The following is a 25,000-nucleotide window of genomic DNA, read 5'->3' as shown; positions in this document are numbered from 1 at the left end:
GTGGAGGGGCGCGGGGCGCTTGACCCCATCACGCCCAGAGGGGGCCATCATAATTTGTTCATTTGGTGCCCATCAGGCGGGCTCTGCCTCACCCCCCCCCCCCCCCCCCCAGCCGCCACGCCCCCCCCCCCCTCACCTGGCTGACCTCCAGTGATGTGGGCGCGTGGGGTTCAGGTCTAATTATGGATCAGCAGCAGGACTCTCCCAGGCAGCAGGGGTGTAGCAGCCCCCCTGCCCTCCACACCACCAGCTGCCACTCAAACAGTGAGATTGCCTCCTTAAACATAAACGCCCTGGAGGACATAGTCAGAGCAATATGCAACGCTCTTCTCTGGACGACTTGTGTGCAGGTATGAAGGCTTGTATGTATGTATGTGTATGTATGTATGTGTGTGTGTGTGGGGGGGGGGGGGGGGTGTTGCTTTCATTATTGTAAGAGTGTTGTTTATTTAGTTTTTGCAGGTGTGTGCGATTTCTTATTTTGTGTGTCTGTGTGTGTGTGTGTGTGTGTGTGTGTGTGTGTGTGTGTGTGTGTGTGTGCATGTGGTAATGTGGGTAGTCCCCCTCCTTTTCCCCTGAGTACTGTGAGGCGTGTGGGATTGCTCCGTGTCAGCCTGTTACTGGCAGAGATGGGGTTTGTCCTGATTAATCAGAAAGTCCAGATGTTCCAACCTCCAAAAAAACACAAATAGCGTTCCTTACATCTGTATCCTCTCATCAGATGGACTGTGTGGCTTTTCCCTCTCTGGGTTTCCATGACTGGGTTGATCACATCTCTGTTGCTGCTCTAAAGGATCCCGTTCAGCTGCCTGTGACTCTGCTCTCTCTCAGAGAGGTGGGATCACTCAGGAATTCCTCTTTTATTCAATTCAAGAATGCTGTTAATGCTGTTATTATAATGTCATTTTGAAATGAGACTTTTGGCTTTATTTCCCGTTTTCATATGTTTCAATTCAAAATGCGCAAACTTCACATTTGTATTCCAGAGGAACCGTATAACCTATGTATGGTATGCCACTCTCCTCCATGGTGTACCATTACGCCTATGACTACTTAATTGGAAATACCAAGATTAATCATGTTCCTAAAAGACTAATTTGGTTATAAATTGGCTCAAATTAGCTAACCTCTGTCTTTGTGCTTTTGGGTTTCACTCATGTTTGCTCAAAGTGGTTTTAGCTGACTGCGGTGACATTTATTTAATACAGTTTACACTCAAGGTCTTCTGATGTCCCGCAATTAATTGTCATCTCCTGACTGAAGGGAACAATTAAAGTCAAACACATGTCCCTTACCTCTCCCTCCCTAAACCGTCTCACAGCATAATGAAATACTCTCTCTGGAGTAACAAGGAGCCAATGTCAGAAAAACAGAAATGGATTTTCAATACATCCCCTTACACTTCCCCCGTACCCCCCCCACCCCACCCCAGCCCCTTTGTCTTAAATTGGCCGCCATATGCGCGTGATACAAGGCTGGCCTTTTGAATATGTCAGCAGGATTTTCAGGTCATTTGCCAGGGAGGATGATGGTAGCGTGGTGTCCGGGCGCTGAAGGTGACTGGCGTCTGTGTCATCCATCACCACAGCTTCCTTTAAGTTGATACATAATAGAGCCTCTCAATCAACTTCCTGCCTCATTGTCACCTCCTTCTAGTCCAGGAGGGAGAGGAGAGAGAACCCCCACGGCACAAAGATACCCCCCCCCCAAGGGTGGTGGGTGGGTGGGTGGGTGGGTGGGTGTGGGTGTGTGTGTGTGTGTGTGTGGGGGTGTGGGTGGGTGGGTGGGTGGGTGGGTGTGTGGGTGGGTGTGTGAGTGTGTGAGTGGGTGGCTGTGTGTGTGTGTGTGTGTGTGTGTGTGTGTGTGTGTGTGTGTGTGTGTCTATGTCTGTGTCTGACAGGGGAGTCAAGGTTATCTCTCTACCCTGCTGTTATTTACACTTGGGGTCTGTAGGGTGCGTCCTGCCTCGCAGACCAACAGTGATGGACTGGGGGGGGGGGGCGGGTGTGTGAGTGCATGTATGTCGGGCTTTTACTGTCCGCTGTGTCAAATTGGTGATGATAAGCGGTTTGAAGTCGTGTCCTGCCCTCCTCTCCTCCCCCCCTCCCCCCATCCTCGTCTCTGGGGCGACAGACAGGACCTTGAGCGGGGCAGCAGGATGTGGCTGTCAGGGAGGTAAATCTCTGCCGTGAAGGGGTGGCAGACATTACGGCCAGCTTTATCGACACCGACTGCTCTGACACGTCCAAAAGTGGCCCGATAAATTTGCACGGTGGCGGCGGCGTGACGGGCGAGGGTGAGGGTGCAGCAGCATGACGGCACGGCGAGCAAATGTTTGTTTGACCCCTTTCCCTGGGCGTTCTGGGAGTCCAGACCCACGACACTCTTGTCCTGTCGAGGGGATGTGGAGATGAGAGTACGTTTTTTTCCGCCTTTCTGATGTTTCGAGCTCATTCAGTCGCTGATAGTCATGGAAATTTTATATGAAACATTTGTCATGCAGGGAGGGAGGGGCATCCATTGTGCTTTTCTCTTCTGAGCCAGAACAGACCAGGCGGGCAATGTGTCCGCCCCCATGACCATCAAAGTTTCAGTTTCTGTCAACTCTCGAAACTGTGCGTGTGTACGTGCGTGTGTATGTCTCTTCACATCATAACACCATTATTATCAGAGCTTTTTTTTTATTTTATTTTTTTATTTTTGTTACTTTTTACACTCCCCACTCTTTTTACAAATTTGTTCACAGAATCCAGTTTAGTTTTTTTGAGGTGTTGTTGTTGCTGTTCAATCGCCTTGTGAGATTCCTCACACCTCTCCCCCAGTCTCCAACTCTCCCTCTGCCTTGCTGTCAATCTCACATCCTCTCTGTCTGCGAGAAAACACATCTCAGCAGAAGGTCGAGCGGTTGTTTCAGGAGGTGTTAAGTAGCCGTTTTTGCGTTCTGTCACTCTGTACTAATTTGCACAAGGGTGATATCCATGTGTCTGTCTGTGAGATATGTCATGAGGACCATCTTTACTTTTAATGATGATTGAGCAAGCTACAGCATTATGTAAGCTATTTCCATGACAGTTCATTCATTTTGAGTCCTATAATGGACAGGCATAATTGCTCTAATGTGCGCCTACGTATAAGTCAGACTTTTATTCCTTTTGTAAATGTATATTTTTATATATACAGTTAGATCCATACATTGGCAAGATCTGATCTGATCTTCATCAAAGTCACAAGTAAAGACAAACACAATGTGCTTAAGCACAAACAATTATAAACAATTTTATAAGACTTGGATGTCTTTATTGAACACACCCATTAAACATTCGCAATGATGGTGAAAAGACTAAGTGAACCCTTGGATTTAATAACTGGTTGAACCTCCTTTGATAGCTAGAACATTAGACACGCGCTTCCGCTAGCTGTGGATCAGACCTGCACCACGTTCAGGAGGAATGTTGGACCATTCTTCCTTACAGAACTGCTTCAGCTCAGCCATATTCCATATTATGCCATATTAGGATGTGTGGTGTGAACGGCTCTCTTGATGTCATTCCACAGTATCTATTGGGTTAAGGTCTGGGCTCTGACTGGGCCACTCCAAAAGGCGGAAATGGGCCACTCCAAATCATGATCCTCCGTACTCCATTGTCCAATCTTGTTTCATATATTGGACTCCAGGTTTGCTTACTCCTGCCTCCCCAGCTTTTAATCAATAGCCTAGGGGTTCACATACTTTTTACAACCTACACTGTGAATGTTTGAATAATGTTTGAATTCAATATGGACAAGAACAATAGAATAGTGTGTGTGTTATTAGTTAAAACAGATTGTGTTTGTTCATTATTGTAACTTAGATGACGGTCAGACAATATTTTAAGACAAATGTATACATAAATTCAAGTAATTCCAAAGGGTTCACTTCACTGAACAAAAAAGGACCTAGAATGAACACATCTACCCAACCCCCAACACATGGCAAATAGACGCGACACTAATGCATCGATGTATGTATGCACACTGAGAATAGAAAAGAATGTAAGGATCTGGTCTAAATCAATTGACAGTTTGATTAGAACTTGAGCGCAGGCTAGCCTTCCGTCGTTAACATAAAACTCTATTCACTACATTCACAGTCCTCCAGCGCACGGTTAGGATGCAACACTGCTGAGTGGAAGCGGGACCGAGGGTTGGTTAATAACTTAGGCAGCGCTTCCTTCATTAACATCCACTGTGTTGACTGGAGAAGAGCCCATTTCAGCCATGTCCTCAATCAGCCGGGTTAGCAGTGAGTGGGTTAGATGTACCGCCAAAGCTGGCTGAATAAAAACAAGTCCTAATGAATGAAAACACGGGAGCCTGCATGGGCCAAAACCTGCCATTCAGGCCTCTAATAAAGGGCCTTTTACCTTTTCAGAGGCAGGAAATTGAATTAAAATTGCAGAGAGAAGCAGGACAAAAAACGAGGGTAGAGACTTACACCAATCCTGAGGTTTAAGTAATGTTTTCATTTTCTTCACCCCCCCCCCCCCCCCCGCCCACCTGCATTAGCATGGGTCCCTTTCATTATTCAGAATAGCAATCTCTACTCTTGTTTTCTCCAACTCCTCCACTTGGCAGTGGCTTTTTTTGAGGGAGGACAGGCGTCTACTACACCAATATGCAGTCACAAACACAAATATATGTATATATACATATAAATATATATATACAGTTAGGTCCAGAAATATTTGGACAATGACACTATTTCTATAATTTTGGCTCTGTACGCCACCACAATGGATTTAAAATTAAACAATTGAGATGCAATTGAAGTGTAGACTTTCAGCTTTAATTTAAGGGTTTGAACAAAAATATTGTATGAAACGTTTAGGAATTGCAACCATTTTTTTATACACAATCCCCTATTTTTAGGGGCTTAAATGTAATTGGACAAATTAACATAATCATAAATGAAATGTTCATTTTGAATACTTTGTCGAGAATCCTTTGAAGGCAATGACTGCCTGAAGCCTGGAACCCATGGACATCACCAAATGCTGGGTTTGCAGGGGAAAATGTATTCCCAAGTTTATCAAGGTATCTTACAGGATAAGGTCAGGGTGGCTGTCCTCCAGCTGAAGCTCAGTAGAAGTTGGGTGATGCAGCGGGACAATGAACTTAAACATCGAAGTAAATCTAGTACAGAATAGCTTCAAAAAAACGAAAATCTACCTTTTGGAGTGGCCCAGTCAGAGCCCAGACCTTAACCCAATAGAGAGAATAGCTGTGGAATGACCTCAAGAGAGCCGTTCACACCAGACATCCTAAGAATATGGCTGAGCTGAAGCAGTTCTGTAAGGAAGTATGGTCCAAAGTTCCTCCTGAACGTGGTGCAGGTCTGATCCGCAGCTACCAGAAGCGCTTGCTTGTTTGTTGTCTGTGTGTCATTAGCTTAAGCACATTGTGTTTGTCTATACTGTCTATGTGACTGATCAGATCACATTTTATGACCAATTAATGCATTAAACCAGGTAATTCCAAGGGTTCACATTTTCTTGCTTCTTTCCTTTTTTTTCCGTGGTCTGATACAGATGTGTATAGTATCAATATATATCTCCATGTAGTGGACTTATTTCTAAGTGCGTCGCCGTCAAGTTTGGGATAGATGTACTTTGTTGACATCAAACTCTAACCCCGCTCTTGTGGCTTGACCGCTACAAACTGTAGCCGACCAGATGCCCTGACGACGGGTGGAGTAGAGTCTTGCTGTCAGCCTCTCTTCATACTCACCCCTGGTCTCTCTCTGTGTGGAGTAGAGTCTTACTGTCAGCCTCTCATCATACTCACCCCTGGTCTCTCTCTCTGTGTGGCCGTAGGTGAGCGCTCCGGCGTTCGCTCCAGTGAAGAGCCACGACCTTCTCCACCGTATGAGCGGGAAGGGCCTGGCCGCCCAGTACCACTTCCACAGGCAGCCCTGCCTGTACCAGCCCACCATGGTGTCAGTCCAGATCAGCCTGACCAACCGCTCGGACCACGCCCTGGAGGAGGTCCACGTGGGAGACAGGAGCCCCGCGGGACTCAACATCCACTGTTTCAACACCATAGGTGAGCTATACAGAACCACCACAGCCAACCTTATACTACCATTCGTATTGAATTTTGTGCAGAATTCTCATAAAACATAAAAAAAATAAAAATCTTGGACATACATATATAACTCCTGTTTTGACTTTTGTTTTCCACAAATCTATATGATTATTTTCAGACTTTTTAAAAAGAATCATGAGGGCATATAGAGCCTTTAAGTCAATGCAATGAGACCATTAGTAGCTCCTCTCTCATTCCCCTATGCCTGGAATTGCTCATATTAATCCAGCTAGCCTAATCCCAGTTCAGCCATATTGATTAGGACAAGCAGACGCTCCTCCACCGTAGAGATCCTGTCCTTATTACATTCTATGATCTCCTCACTCAGAGCAGACCTCGGGAGTCCACCTCTCCCTTCTGACACCGCACACACACACACACACACACACACACACACAAAACATGAGAAAAGTGGTGTGCGCTCAAGCACGTTAAAACCGTCAATTGCATTGGATTGATTGGCCATTGAAGGAACTCAAGCAGCCAAACAGTTCAGGGTAATTGGGATCGATTGAGCTTGGCTAATGTGGGGGGTGGCTGTTGGTTTGGATACTGAGGAGAGAAGGAATGCAGATGGAAGGTGCGACACTTTCTCCATAGAAAAAAAAACTACTGGACTCGATTAGCCAAAGTATCTTCTCTAATAGATAAAGCGTTGCAATTGGTTGAGTCCAGAGTGAGTGAGAGAGCATTCATTCAGTATTTATATATTTTAGGCGGCATCTCCTCTCTCCAGTCATTTTGGAGCTTGAAGCACGTGCCTCTAGAGCAGTGGTTCCCAACCTTTTTTGTCTTGTGTACCCCTTGAGCTGTTTTGCCATGCCAGAAGTACCCCCTCACTCATGCGTGTTGATTATTTCCCAAAAAAATCAATTAAACTCTAACTTGCAAATATAACATTTATTACTGACACACAGAGAGCAAAACCTCTTCTCATGTCTCCAAAACTCTAAACACATTTTCTGCTTTACACACATTTTGCTATTCAAAATGGCACTTTTTAAATGCACTGAACACGGTTTTCTGCACACAACAATCTGACATAAAGTCACATGTTTGCCATTTCAAAACATTGCCATTCAAAATTAGACTACATGAGCTAATTGGCCAATACATGTGCCACCTGGCCACCTCAATGGTTAATTGTTACCACATGCCCACACACTCACTGAAAATAGAAAAATAAATAATAAATAATAATGAATTTGATTTGATATCTGTTTCTTTTCCCTTTCTCCTGCTCCTCTTTGGCTTCTGTCTGAGGTGCAGTGATGTCATCATTTTCTCATCCCAGAGTCTTGACTGATGGGGAGAGGAAACAGACAAGATGAGACAGGATAAAACTTATCACACACACACACACACACACACACACACACACACACACACACACACACACACACACACACACACACACACACACACACACACACACACACACACACACACACACACACACACACACACACACACACACACACACACACACACACACACACACACACACACACACACACACACACACACACACACACACACACACACACACACACACACACACACACACACACACACACACACACACACACACACACACACACACACACACACACACACACACTTAAACTTCTTATCTAACTCTACTGATTATTAATGAAATCATTTGAACCACTCCCCTTTAATACATAGATATTTACACCATTGTGAAAAATAGACTCACCCAGTAGCAGTTGCAATTCTTTTTTTCATCAGTTGAGCTTTAATGAGACACTTGAGGTTGCTTCTCTTTTATAATCTTTGACAGTTCTGGAGGCAGTGTGGCAACAGCAGTCACCAGGCTGCTCTCCACACTCAGTCTGTTCCTTGGCTTGGTTTTGATGTGGGTCAAAGCTGAGAAGGTCACTTCACACATATATGTAGATCCAAAAGGCAAAAGTTCATTCAATGCACACTTTCCCAGCACTGGATATTCCTTTTCAACATCACACCAAAACTCTGTCAATGACTTGTCAGCATGTGCCATCTTCAACCCACGATCAGAGGACATAGTGGTGGCGAGATGGCCATCAAGCAGTGGGAAACAGCTCACATCTCCATCCTTACATTTCCTCTCCCAAAATTTAACCTTCTTTATGAATCCATTCACTTTGTCATACATGTTAAGGATGTGTGAGTACTTGCCCTGAAGTGAAAGGTTGAGCTCATTCAGCTTAGTGAAGACATCAGCAAGATATGCCAGCTGCGCAACCCACACTGCATCCTCAAACAGGGCTGCAAGAGGGTGGTCGTTTTCTGTCAGGAAAGCAAACACCTCGATGCGCAATTCATAGAGCCGCAGCAGCGTTTTGCCACGAGACAGCCAGCGAACGTCTGTGTGAAGCAGTAGCTGCTCATGCTCTGACCCGCTGTCATGACAAAGAGTTTGAAACAGTCTGTGGTTCATTGGCCGGGACTGAATGAAGTTAATCACCTTAACTGCGTCATCCATAACTGCACTTAACTCGGGGCTCATCCTTTTGCTGGCGAGTGCCTCCCGGTGAATAATACAGTGCATCCACTTAATTTCGGGGTTCACCTTCATCACACGCCCAAGCAGCCCACGCACCTTACCCGTCATTGCTGCCGCTCCATCGGTACAGATGTGACTGCAGGATTTCCACTCCAGATCGTTGTCTTTGAAGAAGCTGTCAATAATCAGAAATATTTCCTCGCCAGTTGTCTTTCCTGGCAGCGTCTTGCAAAACAAGATATGCTCATTTATGTCCGACTCTTCTTTATAACGCACAAAAGCCAGCAGCTGAGCCTCCCCACTAACGTCGGTCATTTCATCTAATTGCAAAGCGAACTGACCTGCTTGCTTCATTTTATCCACCACTTGTCCGACAATATTTATGGACATATCATCAATCCGACGGGAGACGGTATTGTTAGATAATGGTACCAACTTGAGCGCGTCAGCTGCTTTCTTGTCCAGCATAGTTTGAGCCAAAATCACAGCGGCAGGCAAAATCAGATCTTCGGCGATTGAATGTGGGGTTTTTGACTTAGCCACTAGTAATGAAACAGCATAGGACGCCTCCAGTGCTTTGCTTGACACACTTGCCGCTTTTTTCAGTGTAGCCTGACTTGACTTGAACTCTGACAGTTTTCGCTTGAAAAAGTCGTCAGTTTTACCAACAGTTGCTAGGTGTTTGGTGTTCTGGTGTCGCTGTAAATGGGCTGGCTTCATTGAATTATTAGCCAGGACTTCGCCGCAGAAAAAGCACTGTGGCTGTGGTGGATCAGCCGATGTACATGTAAATCCCCACAAAACATATGTTTCCAAATAATAGCGGGGTCCTTTTTTTCTTTTTTTCTCTGATCTGACCGTCTGATCTGCCTCTGATCTGACCGTCTGATCTGCCTCTGAAGCTGGTCGTTTTAGCCATCTGTCCATCTTTGCGGTATACTGACAGGCCTAGCTGACGTGCGCGCGTAAATGAACGTAAATGAACGTGATTTAAATGTGACGTGACTACCACGTGTGTTACAGTCATCACCTGTCGGGGAGGAACTTAAGTTGCAGCGTACCATTTTAACAACAGGTTTATGAAACGACTATATTTAATTATTTTTTTGGAAAGGGAAATAAATTATAATTCCAAATCTTTCCACGTACCCCCTGCAATCCCCTCACGTACCCCTAGGGGTCCGCGTACCCCCGGTTGGGAACCACTGCTCTAGAGAACTGAGAGATGAAGTGAGATGACGAGGGAGGAACAAACAAAGAGAGGGAGAGAGAGAGAGGGAGAGAGGGACAGAGGGACAGAGGGAGAGGGAGAGAGGGGGAGGGAGAGGGAGGGAAGTAGGGAGAGGGAGGGAGAGAGAGAGAGAGAGAGAGAGCGTTGAGGCTGGACATGGCTGAGGTCTGTATGACGTCTCTGGTCTCGGTGACTCACTTCTCTCTGTGAAACGGAGGCTGTCTAGGAAGCGTGGAGGGGTGTTTCTGTCTTATCGGTCTCCTTTTATTCTATCTCACCCCTTACCACTCTCTCTTCCTCTCTCTCTCTCTCCCCCTCTCTCCCCCCCCCCCCCCCCCCACACTCTCATCTCTCTCTGGGGTCTGACATTCTCTTTGACAAGCCTGTTGTTTTGGAAATATGCTTCTTGTTTTTTTCCTGTGCTGGAGGGCTGAGATTGAAAGATGAATTTCTCACACACTGTGGCCTTGCTTTGTGAGGTAGAAAACACAAGTGCTGTGCGTGTCCTGTCTGTTCCACTCTGATGGGCCCCCTCTCCTCTCCCTGTGCCCCCTCCCTACTCCCTTGCCCTTGTCACTCACTCTCTCCTCCTCCTCCTCCCCCCCCCCCTCCCCTCCCCTCCTCTCCTCTCCTCTCGCGTTTTCAGAGCGACTGGAGCCAGAGGCCTCGGTTACCGTTTCCATCGGCATCGACTTCAACGACTCCACGCAGGCTGCCAACTTCCAGCTGTGGTAAGACTCCTACTCTCCTACTCCGCTATCCTTCTCTTCCACCTCCTCCTCCTCCTGTTCCTGCTCCCCGACCTCCTCTTTCTTCAACCCTGCCATTGTTCTTCCTCCCTCCATCCTCCTCTTCCTCCATCAGCCCATCGTTACCCGACTACTCCCCCCTCACTTCCACCCTCTCCTCCTCCTCTTACCTTCTCTCTTTTCCCTCTTCTTATCTTTCTCTTCTTCTCTCTAATTCTCCTCTTCCTCCTCTTCCCCTGACGGTAGTCCCGGGCGGCCCGTCAGCAGCCATTGATCCTGTTTCACTGGGATAACAATTACTCCCCTCAGTAATCAGCCAGCTGAGAGCCATTGGCACCACCAGCCGATCAATAGCCTTATCAGAAAACCTGTTTGGGACAGGGGGAATCAATCCGGACCGAAATGCCAATCATCAAGTGTGTTTCGCATGGCAATCGGAACGGAAAACATCAAATATATACACACACACAAACACATTTGGATAAGAGAGAACACACACACACACACAGACACACACACATTCACTCTTTAAACTCACTCGAAGGGAAGAGTTTTGTTTGCTCAAGCAGACGAACATGAAGAATGTAGAGTTACTATATAGCTGTGCGGCCTTCCCTGCCTACCTTTAGTACGTCTTTGAGTGTTTCATGTGATTATTTTAATCTCTCTATATATATATCCATAATATTATTAGCTGTTTCTTTAGCGACAGATACCCTTCTGTTAGGTCCACACAGTACACGTGGGTTGTACACATAGGAACAAGCTGAGGTCTGGTTCACCTGACAGAGCTATTGCGTTTGTCCCTCTAGTACGAAGGAGGACCAGTTTAATGTGTCCATCCAGCCTGCCGTAGGGGAGCTCTTCCTGCCCCTCACCATGACCCAACAGGACTTCCTCCAGCAGCAAGGTGAGGCGACACACACCGTCTATCATCATCATCATCATCCCCATGTAAACATGCCGGTCGAGAGAGGACGCTGGCGTTGCTTGTTCGCCGCATCTCCGCCCGAAATCTAGGTGTAATTGCAGTATACAGAGTAGATTGTCCTACATAGACACTTTAGATTTAGATTTAGTAATCCAAAAATGTATTAGTTGCTTTTATCTATTTTTTTGTTTCTTTTTATTTTACTACTCGATCTTTTCAGTTTGTAAAGCATATTTGAGTGTCTAGAAAAGCGCTATATAAGTCTAATGTATTATTATTATTATTATTATTATTATTATTATTATTATTATCATCACACACACGCATGGTCGTCATCAACATCACAGAGCCATTGTCCTCCACGTGCGTGCTCCTCTGTGCTCCTCGTGGTCCCCTGTGGCTCAGTCGGTAGAGGCGTGGCAATCGAGACGCTTCGGTTGTGGGTTCGATTCCCGCTGGGGTCATATATCCATATATACTGAAACATGTACCTTTTAAACTCGCTCGAAGGGAAGAGTTTTGTTCGTTCCAGCAGACAAACACGAAGAATGTTGCGCTACTGGGTAGCTGTGTGGCCCTCCCTGCCTACCTTGAGTACGTCTCTGAGCGTTTCATTTGATTATCGGAATCCACCGCCATGGAATCCATATACCGCCATGTGAGTCGCTTTGGATAAAAGCGTCAGGTAAATGGCGACTATGAGAGCGGCTGAATCCCTTGAAACCTCCACCCGTCCCCCGTCCCCCGTCCCCCGTCCAAACGCCAACACTTCAGACCCTGTTTCAAGCAGCAGCCTGTTGGGAGTGTGCGCTATGCCACCGCTGTCGTGAGTGCCTGCTAAACGCCTGCCTCCGCACTGTTAATGAATGTTCATTCACCTTTATCCTGAGTTCTAATGGAAGGAGAGACACGTAGGGAAAGCTAATGGCCGGGGTTCTTTGAAAATAGACTTTGGTTGTTTTGACCTGAATGGACTTACTCCTGACACAACCACCCCTCACTGTCACCCCAACATCAACCCCCACCACCCCTCACTGTCACCCCAACATCAACCCCCACCACCCCTCACTCTCTACCCAACATCAAACCCTCACCATCCCTCACTCTCACCCCAACATCAACCCCCACCACCCTCACTCTCACCCCAACATCAACCCCCACCACCCTCACTCTCTACCCAACATCAACCCCCACCACCCTCACTCTCTACCCAACATCAACCCCCACCACCCTCACTCTCTACCCAACATCAACCCCCACCACCCTCACTCTCACCCCAACATCAATCCCTCACCACCCTCACTCTCTACCCAACATCAAACCCCACCACCCCTCACTCTCACCCCAACATCAAACCCTCACCACCCTCACTCTCTACCCAACATCAAACCCTCACCATCCCTCACTCTCACCCCAACATCAACCCCCACCACCCCTCACTCTCACCCCAACATCAACCCCCACCACCCTCACTCTCACCCCAACATCAACCCCCACCACCCTCACTCTCTACCCAACATCAACCCCCACCACCCTCACTCTCTACCCAACATCAACCCCCACCACCCTCACTCTCACCCCAACATCAACCCCCACCACCCTCACTCTCTACCCAACATCAACCCCCACCACCCCTCACTCTCACCCCAACATCAAACCCTCACCACCCTCACTCTCACCCCAACATCAACCCCCACCACCCTCACTCTCACCCAAACATCCAGCCCCCACCACCCTCACTCTCTACCCAACATCAACCCCCACCACCACACCTTGTAAAGCAGTGGGAAAGTGGAGAGGTTACTAGCAAGAAGAATATGGAGCAGTGTGCCCCCAGCGTGCGCCCTCCCTAAGTGCCTCATCCATCCATCCCTCCCTCCCTCCCTCCATCCATCCCTCCCTCCATCCCTCCATCCCTCCATCCATCCCTTTCTTCATCTCTCATTTGCACAGAGCGTGACAGGAAGTCCTTGTCTTCTTTAGTGCTGGGGGCTCCTCTTAATTGCGAGATGCTTTTATCATAAGCACAGTTCTGCTCATTTAGTTCTTATTCAAACCTAATGGGCAAGGTTTAAGCTTTTCAAGTGGTTGTGTGTGCCTGTGTGTGTGTGTGTGTGTGTGTGTGTGTGTGTGTGTGTGTGTGTGTGTGTGTGGGTGTGGGTGTGTGTGTGTGTGTGTGTGTGTGTGTGTGTGTGTGTGTGTGTGTGTGTGTGTGTGTGTGTGTGGGTGTGGGTGTGGGTGTGTGTGCGTGTTCACTATGTTCACTTTGAACTAGTGGTCTGGCAGAGGGAAGCAGGCTTCCTGAGTCTCTCTGAGAGAAATGCAGTGTTGGCTTTATGTGACTGTATTGAGTGCAGTCAGAATATTCCCCATTTCCCCCTTTCAAGACAGAGAGTAATGGAGGGCTGAAATAACCCCCAAACCTTTCCCTCATCCTTGTACAGATCTGTTGTTGATGATTCATCAGCATAGGAGTAGCTAGCCGTATTGTGGTATTGTGTACAGATTGTACATAGATGGGGGGTTTTTCGCCAGCGATGTTTTGTTTATCTGACTAGCATTCCGCATCCAATCAGGTAAACTTTTGGGCATGAACGAGAGCTCGGCAACCATCACCATGGCAGCAGAGAACACCTCCAGCCAGCCAATCAGCAAACAGGTGATATCCGTGGCCAACGTGGGGCTGGTGCCTTCCGCTCAGGACAACATCCACAGGTGAGACGCCCTGAAACATCCACACACAGCACTGCTACACAACAGCACGTGCAGAACAACGTGTTTGTAATGTGCATGTGCACACGCTCAATTGTGTCTGTGTGCTTGTTTATTTGTGTGTGAGAGAGCGATACGATAGATAGATAGATAGATAGATAGATAGATAGATAGACAGATAGGTATAAAGAGAGTCCTTCTGCATGTCGCTCCCTCCTCCCCTCCTCCCTCCCCCCCCTCAGACAGACATGCCAGGGGAATGCCCTGAGAAGCCTGGCCGTGTAATTGGTGTACACAGAGTGTGCTAATGAGCTTCCTCCTCTGTCACACACACCCGAACACCTGATGGATAATTACACCTCCCTCTCTCCCTCTGTTTCCTGCTCTGTCTCTCTTTCACTTTGTCTCTATCCCCACGTCTCTCTCTCCCCCCCCACCTCCTGTTCTCTCCTTCATTTCCTCTCTGTCCCCCCTGTCTCTCCCTCTCTCCCACTGGTACTGCTGGTTCGCTCTTTCTGTCTGTCTGTCTGTCTGTCTGCCTGCCTGCCTGTCTGTCTGCCTGCCTGCCTGTCTGCCCGCCTGCCTGCCTGCCTTCCTGTCAGTCTGCCTGCCTGTCCTTCTGCCTGTCTGTCTGTCTGTCTGTCTCTCCCCTGTCTGTCTCTCCCCCTGTCTGTCTGTCTCTCCCCGTGTCAGTCTCTCCCCTGTCTGTCTGTCTCCGTCTGCACCACTTGTGTTCTGGCTCTACAGTATTATGTTTAGTTCTGTTACCCTTCATGTGTCTCCAGTTGTGTCTTCCGTGGCCTACTGTGTATAATCAGGATAAGAACTAGACCCCCTCGTGGCATTAGCAGATATGAACAAAAAAAAAAAGAAACAACCTTGTAGGGAGAGAGCAAAGAGAGGCAGTGAAATATGGAAAGAGGGGAAAGCGGGGGAGAGTGTAGGGAAAGAGAGGGGTGATAGAGAGAGGGAGAGAGAGAGAGATGGGTAAAGGAGAAAGAAAAAGGAAGAGGAGACACGAGCACAAGGGCACAGAGAAGCGAGAGAGAGTGAGTGGAAATCAATGTTAGCCGGTGGGAGAGGCCTGGCTCCAATAAGCCCATACTTCATTTGGAATAACCAATAGGACAAATGACTCCATGCTATCAATCTCTCTCCTTCCTCTGACGGCTAAAGAGGAAGCCAGACTCCCCCCTGTCTGTCCCCTACTGATGACACGCTCCCCCCCCACACTCGCCAACACTGGTCCCACAATGATGACCCGCACACAGTCCCAACGTTGCACCGGGTAGATGTTGCCTAGATACCGGTATAGGATCAGCTGACCCTCTCTGAATCCAAACATTAACCATCAGAACTGACCCTCTAGATGTGTCGAGGAAGATGAACCCAACCCTCACTCTCCCCTCGTCTCCTAATGACGACACCCTCGTGCAAGACTCTCCTCGCAGTCCCACAATGATGACACGGTGGAAATGCATGTTTAGTTGGTTTATATTCCACATAAGTGAATGTGTTCTCCTATATCTGCTGCAATCAAATGCAGACATTTTGATTGTTGTTTTATTGTGTTATTTTTTCTTGGTACAGTGGTTAAGTTTATTAGTTGTTGGAATGTGTGTTAGGGTTATGTATCGTTGTGGTTCTTTTTATCTGAAGAGTGGTATTGTATTGACGCTGCAGGAGACTACTGGCCACACACACACACACACACACACACGTACAGGAGGGATCAGAGGGATCGATCTGATCGGATACACACACTGAGAGCTCATTGTGGAGGTCACTCAGCATTAGTGTGATGTGATGGAGGTGACCTCCACCCAGGACCCCTCTCTCCTCTCCTCCTGGCCCCAGAGAGAAGGCTCTCTGGCTTGGGCACAAGCATACCCAAGGGGTGCTCTCTCTGGAGGGGTCAGGCTATGGGCTGCTTGATGTCAAAATAATGAAAAGGGACTCTCATTAGTTGGTATCATTCGCCGCTGCTTTCATCACATTACATCTGATGTTACATATTTAAATATCGTTTTTTCCTTCCTGTATACGTCTTCAGTTTCTCTGTTTTGGTATGAAGTGCGGTTGTTTTATTGAGCAGCGTATGCTCTCTGCTCTGCCTCTCAGTCTCGCAGTTCCTGTTCTCAGCACCAGGGTGCAGCACTGCTTTTCCCAAACAGAAGCCTCGGGAAGGAGAGAAATGCCTGTGAAACACAGAAATTGATTGCTGGAAAGGAGGCTGGCAATAAATCAAGCAGAAAAGCAAATGTAGAAAAAGCTGTTCTTGTTTATATCTAAACAGGGGGAATAGAATAAATGTGTTCTATTTTTCAGTCCGTTTGAAAGCAAATCTGATTATATTTTTGTATGCATTGCCAATGTGGGGCTGGTTAGCTTAATTTTCAAAAGTGCACCTCTTATATGATAAGCTAAATGCAAATGTAATTATATCTAACTCTAAATGCTCAGGTTTATTTCCATTTAGTGAGGTCTAATATTCAACCAGTTCCTGGTTTAATAGTCAAATAGTCCAATTTTGTGTTATTATAAAACATTTAACATTCTCTCACACATTTGTAGAGTATTCATTTTCATATTATTAGATTTGATCGTGGCTGCGTGCATTCGACTGTTGGTCGGTGTACGTAGTTATTGAATGTAGTTGTTGAGTGTAACGGAATGATAACAGTCACAGTGATTTAGTTATTTATGCTGATGACCCAGTAACCCTGTTTAACAGCAGGCTGGGACGCTGGTCACCAGAGAGTGTCCCTAAACCTGCAGGTCACCAGCGTTAAGGACAGGTACAGCCCACAGTAGGGTTACTGTAGCAGACCCCATGCTCCTCTCCTCTCTCACCCAGCCTTCCCCACAACAACCACCGTTACCCCACATTAAAGGGGCTTCTGGGATTCAAGCGATAACAAAACGTTCTCCCCACCACTGGGTTTGGTAAACAGCTGAGGGATGGTGCCGGTGAAATGAAACCACTCTCAAATACATAGATGGAGCTATGGATGCAAGGACTGACCAGCCATACCGTGTCTGTTCACAATTACCTTGTTTCCAAGCATTGGAGTAAAACAAGCTTATATGTTGGGTTCTGGTGGGTTTGACCGAACTAAGCTCATGAGGCGTTCATAAGTTACATTCTTCAGGAATCGATGGCTGTATATAACCATCATCTCAAAAATGTACGTGGCAATCTGGGATTGGTACATCCATTTTTCGGCGTCTAAATGATGTTTTATAGCCGTTGGATTCTTGAAGAATGTAACTTGTAAACAATAATGCCTTGTGTGTCTGTCTCTCTCTCCCTCCCTGTCTTCTCTCCCTCTCTTTCCCTGCCTCCAGTGGGTCTCTCCTCTCTCTCTTTGTCCCTCTCCCTCTCCCCCTGTCTCCCCCTCTCCCTCTCTTCTCTGGCGGTATGTTTGGGGCTGGTGTGGTGGTCAGTGCTGAGCCGTATGGCGGTGCTGTGTGGAGTGTCCGGAGGTCCTAATAGGGGTTAATGGCTGTGGCCATCTGTCTGTGGCTGGCCTGGCTGACCACCCAGCTGAAGGACACTTATCCAGGAGAGAGTCAGGATGGAACAATAGTATCCAACTGCAACACACACAACCACACACACACACACACACATACCCCACGCATTGTGTTGTTTAGGTTTAGGTTAATGTTGGAATTAAATGCATATACTGTTGTTTATTTTATTTTTTTAATTCAGATTATTTCTTTGAAATGTTGGAATGTTCGTTTCCACAATGTTCGGTGAAATGTTTACTTTCACACATCCCGGTGAGTGTTTATTGACGTGCCTCGAGTGTGAGCGGGGGGGGGAGCCTGGGTGGCTGGGTGGTGGAGCTGAAGTGGTTGGTACGGCTGTTTTCCGCCGGTCTGAGGTTGGTTGTAAAGGTGAGGCCCACTTGGTGTTTGCATGGCGGGGTGGAGGGGAGGCAGATGGCACACCCAGGCCCTCTGCACTGAGGAGAATCACAGATAATTGGAGAGTGATGCTTAGCTGCAGCCCTGCCGATCGATGCCAATCCGCCCGCTCTAAGTCCAGGGGTTATGCTTTGCTTTTCTCTCCATACGCTGCAATTAATCCAGTGTTTAGCCCCGCATGTGAAGAGTGCAGGGGAATACCAATGACCCATTTAAGGCCCACTATCACCCCTGCTGATCAGGGGGTCTGTCTGTCTGTCTCTGTGTGTGTGTGGGTGTGTGTGTGTATCTGTGTGTGTGTGTGTATCTGTGTATGTGTGTATCTGTGTGTGTGTGTGTGTGTGTCTGTCTGTCTGTCTGTCTGTGCGTGTGTTTGTATTTGTGTGTGCGAGCGTGTTTGTGAGTGTGTGTGTGTGTTTGTGTGTGTGTGTGTGTGTGTGTGTGTGTGTGTGTGTGTGTGTGACCAGACAAGCTCACATGCACACGCACATGCATACACACAACACACACACACACACACACACACACACACACACAGCGCACAGTGTCAGCGCATGTGTCTCCAGAGAGGCAGTGAAAGCAGCCTCAGGGCAGTGTTAACTGACTGGGTAAATGATAGATTTATATCCTAAAACCATTAGCAGAGCCACGGGGAGCAGAGAGAGACACCTCGGGCCTGTGTGAGGGAGAGAGGGAACCCCCCCAGGACCCCCCCCGGCACAGAGGCCAGGGGACGGCCCTTTAAATGTCAACGTGTCTGGAACTAAAATGATGGCCTGTGTAAATTAGGAGGTGTCGTCTGCCGAGGCAGCGTTTAATATCGCGCTCTGTTTCAAGGGGAGGTTCCACCCGAGCTTTACCAACATTAAAACATTAAAAATGTCAACTAGTTCTCTAATAATATATTATTATAATGATAATAATCCTGAATTTGCAGCGTGAGACAGTTTGGCTAACACACACTTGTTAAAATATGAAAGGAAGAGAGAGATTACTCCTCTGTTCAGCGGGGTTGTGTTTCCTGCTGAAGTAGCTCATATTTTAATTAAGTCTGAGGAGGACTCTCTCTTCTCTCTGAGAGCTGCCTGATAAACTCCCTCTCCTCTGTTGATGGTAATTTAGCAGCTCCCCTGAGAGACGTGAGAGACAGACGTGTGTGTGTGTGCGTGTGTGCGTGCGTGCGTGCGTGTGTGCGTGCGTGCGTGCGTGCGCGTGCGTGCGTGTGTGTGTGTGCGCGCGTGTGAGTGTGTGTGTGTCTCAACGTGTATATATCTGACCCCCTCCTTGTCCCTTAGTGTGTGTGTGTGTGTGTGTGTGTGTGTGTGTGTGTGTGTGTGTGTGCGTGTGTGTGTCTGTGTGTGTCTCCCTCCATGTGCTAATTGGTGGACGTGCTCGCCTGTCCTGTGGTTTATCTGTGCTCCCTCTGACAGACCCTGTCCACAGGCCTGCCTGTCGGGGGCTCTTCATGGGCTTTAGGCAGGCCTAAGTGGGGCTCTTTGTGGGGTGTTTGTCAGGCCTAAGCAGGGGGCCACAGGGGGTCTTTGTTCCAGGGATGTAGTGCTAAATGGAGCCAGATGGCTGGGAGTCAGCCACGTGGGGCTCCAGAGAACCAGAGGGGAGAGGGGGAGGGAGAGAGGGGGCCCAGCCCAGGCCTGTCACCCTAAAGAGGGGTCACCCTGGGTCATAGCCCCTGCCTGGCTCTTGTTAGCACCCTCAATGGGGACCATGTGTGCCCAGTTTTGCCCCCCAGTCTGTGGGTCTGGTATCCTTGGAAACGGGGCGGTGAGAATTCTCCCGTTGCCCCCAGGAGGGGAGCGGGGGGGAGTGGACTGGGTGGAGGGAGAGGAGGGGGGGGGGGGGGGGTGGTTGTCTTCAGAGGCTACCATCATAGTCCTTTGGCTTCCCCACAGACACACCCCCATCTATACTCACACACACACACACACACACACAAAATGGGATGAATGTTGTTTGATTGGCAGGAGGGGTGTGTCTCATCCCTAATGGCTTTTTAGTCAGCTGGGATAATAGACTGACTAGCTCTCTCTCGCTCTCTCTCTCTCTCTCTCTCTCTCTCTCTCTCTCTCTCTCTCTCTCTCTCTCTCTCTCTCTCTCTCTCTCTCCTCCCCCCCTCTCTCTCTCTCCCTCCCCCCCCCCTCTCTCTCTCTCTCTCTCTCTCCCTCCCCCCCCTCTCTCTCTCTCTCTCTCCCTCCCCCCCTCTCTCTCTCTCTCTCTCCCTCCCCCCCTCTCTCTCTCTCTCTCTCCCTCCCCCCCTCTCTCTCTCTCTCTCTCCCTCCCCCTCTCTCTCTCTCTCTCATCTGCCTTGCCTTTATCTCACACATACTCTCACTAATATTGGCTTATCACAGGATTTGCGGTGTTTTGGAATTTCCTTAATTAAAGATTTATGAGGGCTGGGGGTGTGCGTTAAGTACATTAAGCAACTGTCTTGGCGCCCACATTGATTTTTCATTTCATGCCGTTTAGTTATAGGACAGCAAGGCAGCTTGAATCCATCCCTGAGCTCGGCACTCTCTGACAGTCTGGGTCCAGTCAGTGAATGATTCTTCTCTAACAGTCTGGGTCCAGTCAGTGAATGATTCTTCTCTGACAGTCTGGGTCCAGTCAGTGAATGATTCTTCTCTAACAGTCTGGGTCCAGTCAGTGAATGATTCTTCTCTAACAGTGTGGGTCCAGTCAGTGAATGATTCTTCTCTAACAGTCTGGGTCCAGTCAGTGAATGATTCTTCTCTAACAGTCTGGGTCCAGTCAGTGAATGATTCTTCTCTGACAGTCTGGGTCCAGTCAGTGAATGATTCTTCTCTGACAGTCTGGGTCCAGTCAGTGAATGATTCTTCTCTGACAGTCTGGGTCCAGTCAGTGAATGATTCTTCTCTGACAGTCTGGGTCCAGTCAGTGAATGATTCTTCTCTGACAGTCTGGGTCCAGTCAGTGAATGATTCTTCTCTAACAGTCTGGGTCCAGTCAGTGAATGATTCTTCTCTAACAGTCTGGGTCCAGTCAGTGAATGATTCTTCTCTAACAGTCTGGGTCCAGTCAGTGAATGATTCTTCTCTGACAGTCTGGGTCCAGTCAGTGAATGATTCTTCTCTGACAGTCTGGGTCCAGTCAGTGAATGATTCTTCTCTGACAGTCTGGGTCCAGTCAGTGAATGATTCTTCTCTGACAGTCTGGGTCCAGTCAGTGAATGATTCTTCTCTAACAGTCTGGGTCCAGTCAGTGAATGATTCTTCTCTAACAGTCTGGGTCCAGTCAGTGAATGATTCTTCTCTGACAGTCTGGGTCCAGTCAGTGAATGATTCTTCTCTGACAGTCTGGGTCCAGTCAGTGAATGATTCTTCTCTGACAGTCTGGGTCCAGTCAGTGAATGATTCTTCTCTAACAGTCTGGGTCCAGTCAGTGAATGATTCTTCTCTAACAGTCTGGGTCCAGTCAGTGAATGATTCTTCTCTAACAGTCTGGGTCCAGTCAGTGAATGATTCTTCTCTGACAGTCTGGGTCCAGTCAGTGAATGATTCTTCTCTAACAGTCTGGGTCCAGTCAGTGAATGATTCTTCTCTGACAGTCTGGGTCCAGTCAGTGAATGATTCTTCTCTGACAGTCTGGGTCCAGTCAGTGAATGATTCTTCTCTAACAGTCTGGGTCCAGTCAGTGAATGATTCTTCTCTAACAGTCTGGGTCCAGTCAGTGAATGATTCTTCTCTGACAGTCTGGGTCCAGTCAGTGAATGATTCTTCTCTGACAGTCTGGGTCCAGTCAGTGAATGATTCTTCTCTGACAGTCTGGGTCCAGTCAGTGAATGATTCTTCTCTAACAGTCTGGGTCCAGTCAGTGAATGATTCTTCTCTGACAGTCTGGGTCCAGTCAGTATGTATTTTTCAGTGTGAGTTCTGAGAGTGACGCCCTCAGACCTCAGGCTGTGTTAGAACAGGCTGCCCTTCAGGAACAGTACTAACTGTTCCAATAGTTTTTCTCAGCTGCAACCAATGAGTACGTACGTACAGTACCGCTTGGCTCTCCCAGTATACAGTAGACATCTGAGGTTTCTTCAGCCAGTGTCCTCTTTATAATCTCCTCTGCTTCCATTTTGGGGCCCAAACTTCCATTTGGTCTGAGGGTGATTTTGCGTGTTGTGTTTGTGGTGTGAAAAAATAAATAAAAACCTTCCTTCTTCTAGCACGACGACTGCCAATGGCCCCTGGCCTGAGCATAGATTACTTTTCCTGCAATGACTGGTGGATAGATGATTCACTTACTTAGTCAGATGTATTTGTTGTAAGTCGCTTTGGAATAAGGCGACTGCTAATTGCCAAATAGAAGTGTAGATGTGTGTCCTGCCAGCCCTTTGACCCTGTGTTCTGTGTTCTGTGTCCTTGTGTCCTGCAGGTTTGCGGGTAAGACGGCGAGCAGCGGTGCGGTGGTCCTTGTGACAGTGGAGCTGAGGGAGGCGTGCTCCGCCCTGCTCACCGTCAACACAGAGAAGAGCGTCATGGGCTCCATGTTGCTGCGGGACCTCAAACAAGCCCTGTCTCAAGCCTAGAGCGCCCCCTATCACTGGTCCTCCCACACAGAGAGGACACACACACACACACACATACCACAGAACTGCCATAGAGAAACAAGAGTGTCAAAAGTGCCGCCTACACACTCACACACACACACACACACACACACACACACACACACACACATACACTGTACACATGGTACGTTCAAGCTGGGAGATGGAGAATTTGTCACTCATACATGTCAACTCTCAGACACAACATCACACAAGGTACCTACCCTCATGTCCACACACACACACACACACACACACACACACACACACACACACATAAGCTGACAGACAGCCACTCACCTCATCATGTTTTTTTCTCTGTTGCTAACGTAAAGCTTTTGACGGTGTGCTGCATTTCAACGGGACTCTTGTTGCGTGCCCTAGCCAAGAGTCCAACCCTGTATTCGCACTAAGATCGCATTAACCTGTTCTTTAGTGTCAAGAAACATCACTCTCAGATGTCTGCTAGCCTTTTATTTAGATATCGGCATTGAGTTCAGACCGTCTAGGAGCTTTTCAATACCAAACGTCATAGTTGGTTAAACTACCCTGATTCTGTATACAGTATTTCATCAAAACATAGATGTTACATGTGGCAGTTGTCCCACTGTGGAGTCGTCCCTCTTCCATTCCAGACCCTTGTGTGTAGTGTCCAACACAGCCACACCTGTGAAGTGCCTTCCTCTATACTGTAAATGAAGAAAATGTTTTTAGGTAACCAAAAAATGTGTTGTTCAATCAATGAGGTCTGTATCACTTTTGGTGAAAAAAATGAAAGCAGAATTCAATAAAACTGAAAAGTATAATGGTTTGTGTTTCTGTTTTTTGACTAAAGCCGGGTACACACATAAAGATAATCTGGCCGATTTTGGCCCGGTTTCCCCCCTTCCGACCAAGGACAGCAAACGGCCGATTATCGGATGGCTCTAAAGATTATCCTACAAGATTATCCTGTGGTGTGAGGTGTGTTAAGAGTACATTTCTCCCGACAATCTGCTCGGAAAATGGTCGGGCCGACAATCGTAAATATTAAACGTGTTCAATATTTACGATCCAAAATCCTCTTGTGTGTGGGTGACTCCCGAGTCAGATTGTGACGCGGAATGGAATGTAAGCCAATCAAGAAGCGAGCTGACTGAGCGTCTTCTTCTTTTCCACAATTTATTTGCCCTGTCGCACATGGCTGCCTCTTACAGGTCAGTCAGGGTACTACTACCCTGATCACACGAGATTTCTGGCTTGGGGGACGAGACTAGACTGTCGTAGATCAGATCTTTATGTATGTGGTGTGCTGTATTGGGAATATCGGAGCACACAACACACAATACGATCAAAACTGTTCAATTCATGATTTTTTATCTTCATGTGTGGGGTCTCTCTCAGAAATCTGTTAAGATTTAGAAAATATTTGTGTGTACCAGGCTTTAGACTATCTTTATCCTGAAATATGTCCATATCTGGAGGAGTGTTGTTCATACGGAGAGAGAAGTGATAATGCTGAGACACACACACATGCACACACACACACACACAGAGAGACTGTGTTGATGACTTATTTAGAAGAAGATGATTTCATCTAGTAAATTGATTACATGACTACAGGTAAAGTTGTATAGGAGGAGTGTTGTGTTATTTGTGTAGGGTTGGGTAGTGGTGCGGTGTGGTTAGTCTGGCTGTCTTTTCCGGCTCATAAATAGCATCTCTCAGAAGGCTGTAGAGAACACCTGTTAGCTCATCTGTCACAGGAGCTCCACTCGCATCCATCACCTTCCCCTCTGTACTCATTCCCTCTACCAGCTGTTCCCATTACACACACACACACACACACACACATCAGTGGAGGCTGGTGGAGGTAGAAATCAGAGGACAGGCTCATTGTAATGCATGGAATGGAATGATGAATGTTATCAAACACGTGGATACACACACACACCCCCCCCAATATATTCACACTCAACTTGTCCAAACACCACCATACAAATCTAAAGCTTTTTCCTTTGTGTCTTTGTCTCTCTCTCTCTCTTCTTCTCTCTTTCCTCTCACTCTTCTCTCTCTCCTCTCACTCCTCTCTCCTCTCTCTCTGTCTCTCTCTCTCTCCTCTCTCTCTCTCTCTCTCTCTCTCTCTCTCTCTCTCTCTCTCTCTCTCTCTCTCTCTCTCTCTGTGTCTCCCTTAACAGAGTCCGAGATTACTGGGACACTCTGCTGCTTCGCCTGCCTGCAAAGTGCT

General features: G+C 47.5%; 1 protein-coding gene across 1 annotated transcript in view; it reads left to right on the top strand.

Annotated features, from left to right (window-relative positions):
• ap3b1a (adaptor related protein complex 3 subunit beta 1a) overlaps positions 1 to 23,416 on the top strand; it is a gene marked incomplete at its 5' end in the record, with an annotated part of 55,773 nt that extends 32,357 nt beyond the window's left edge. Inside the window, 5 exons of the mRNA XM_080527889.1 lie at positions 5,853 to 6,081; positions 10,510 to 10,594; positions 11,425 to 11,522; positions 14,120 to 14,258; positions 22,599 to 23,416. Coding sequence (XP_080384015.1) covers positions 5,853 to 6,081; positions 10,510 to 10,594; positions 11,425 to 11,522; positions 14,120 to 14,258; positions 22,599 to 22,752 — 705 coding nt within the window. The 3' untranslated portion in view covers positions 22,753 to 23,416. The remainder of the gene's footprint in view (positions 1 to 5,852; positions 6,082 to 10,509; positions 10,595 to 11,424; positions 11,523 to 14,119; positions 14,259 to 22,598) is intronic.
• Between the last annotated feature and the right edge of the window lie 1,584 nt (positions 23,417 to 25,000).

This window comes from Nansenia antarctica, assembly GCF_963989245.1.
Source record: "Nansenia antarctica genome assembly, chromosome: 4".
NCBI lineage: Eukaryota > Metazoa > Chordata > Actinopteri > Argentiniformes > Microstomatidae > Nansenia > Nansenia antarctica.
Note: the sequence above shows the minus strand (reverse complement) of the source record. Positions and strands in the feature narration are given on the sequence as shown.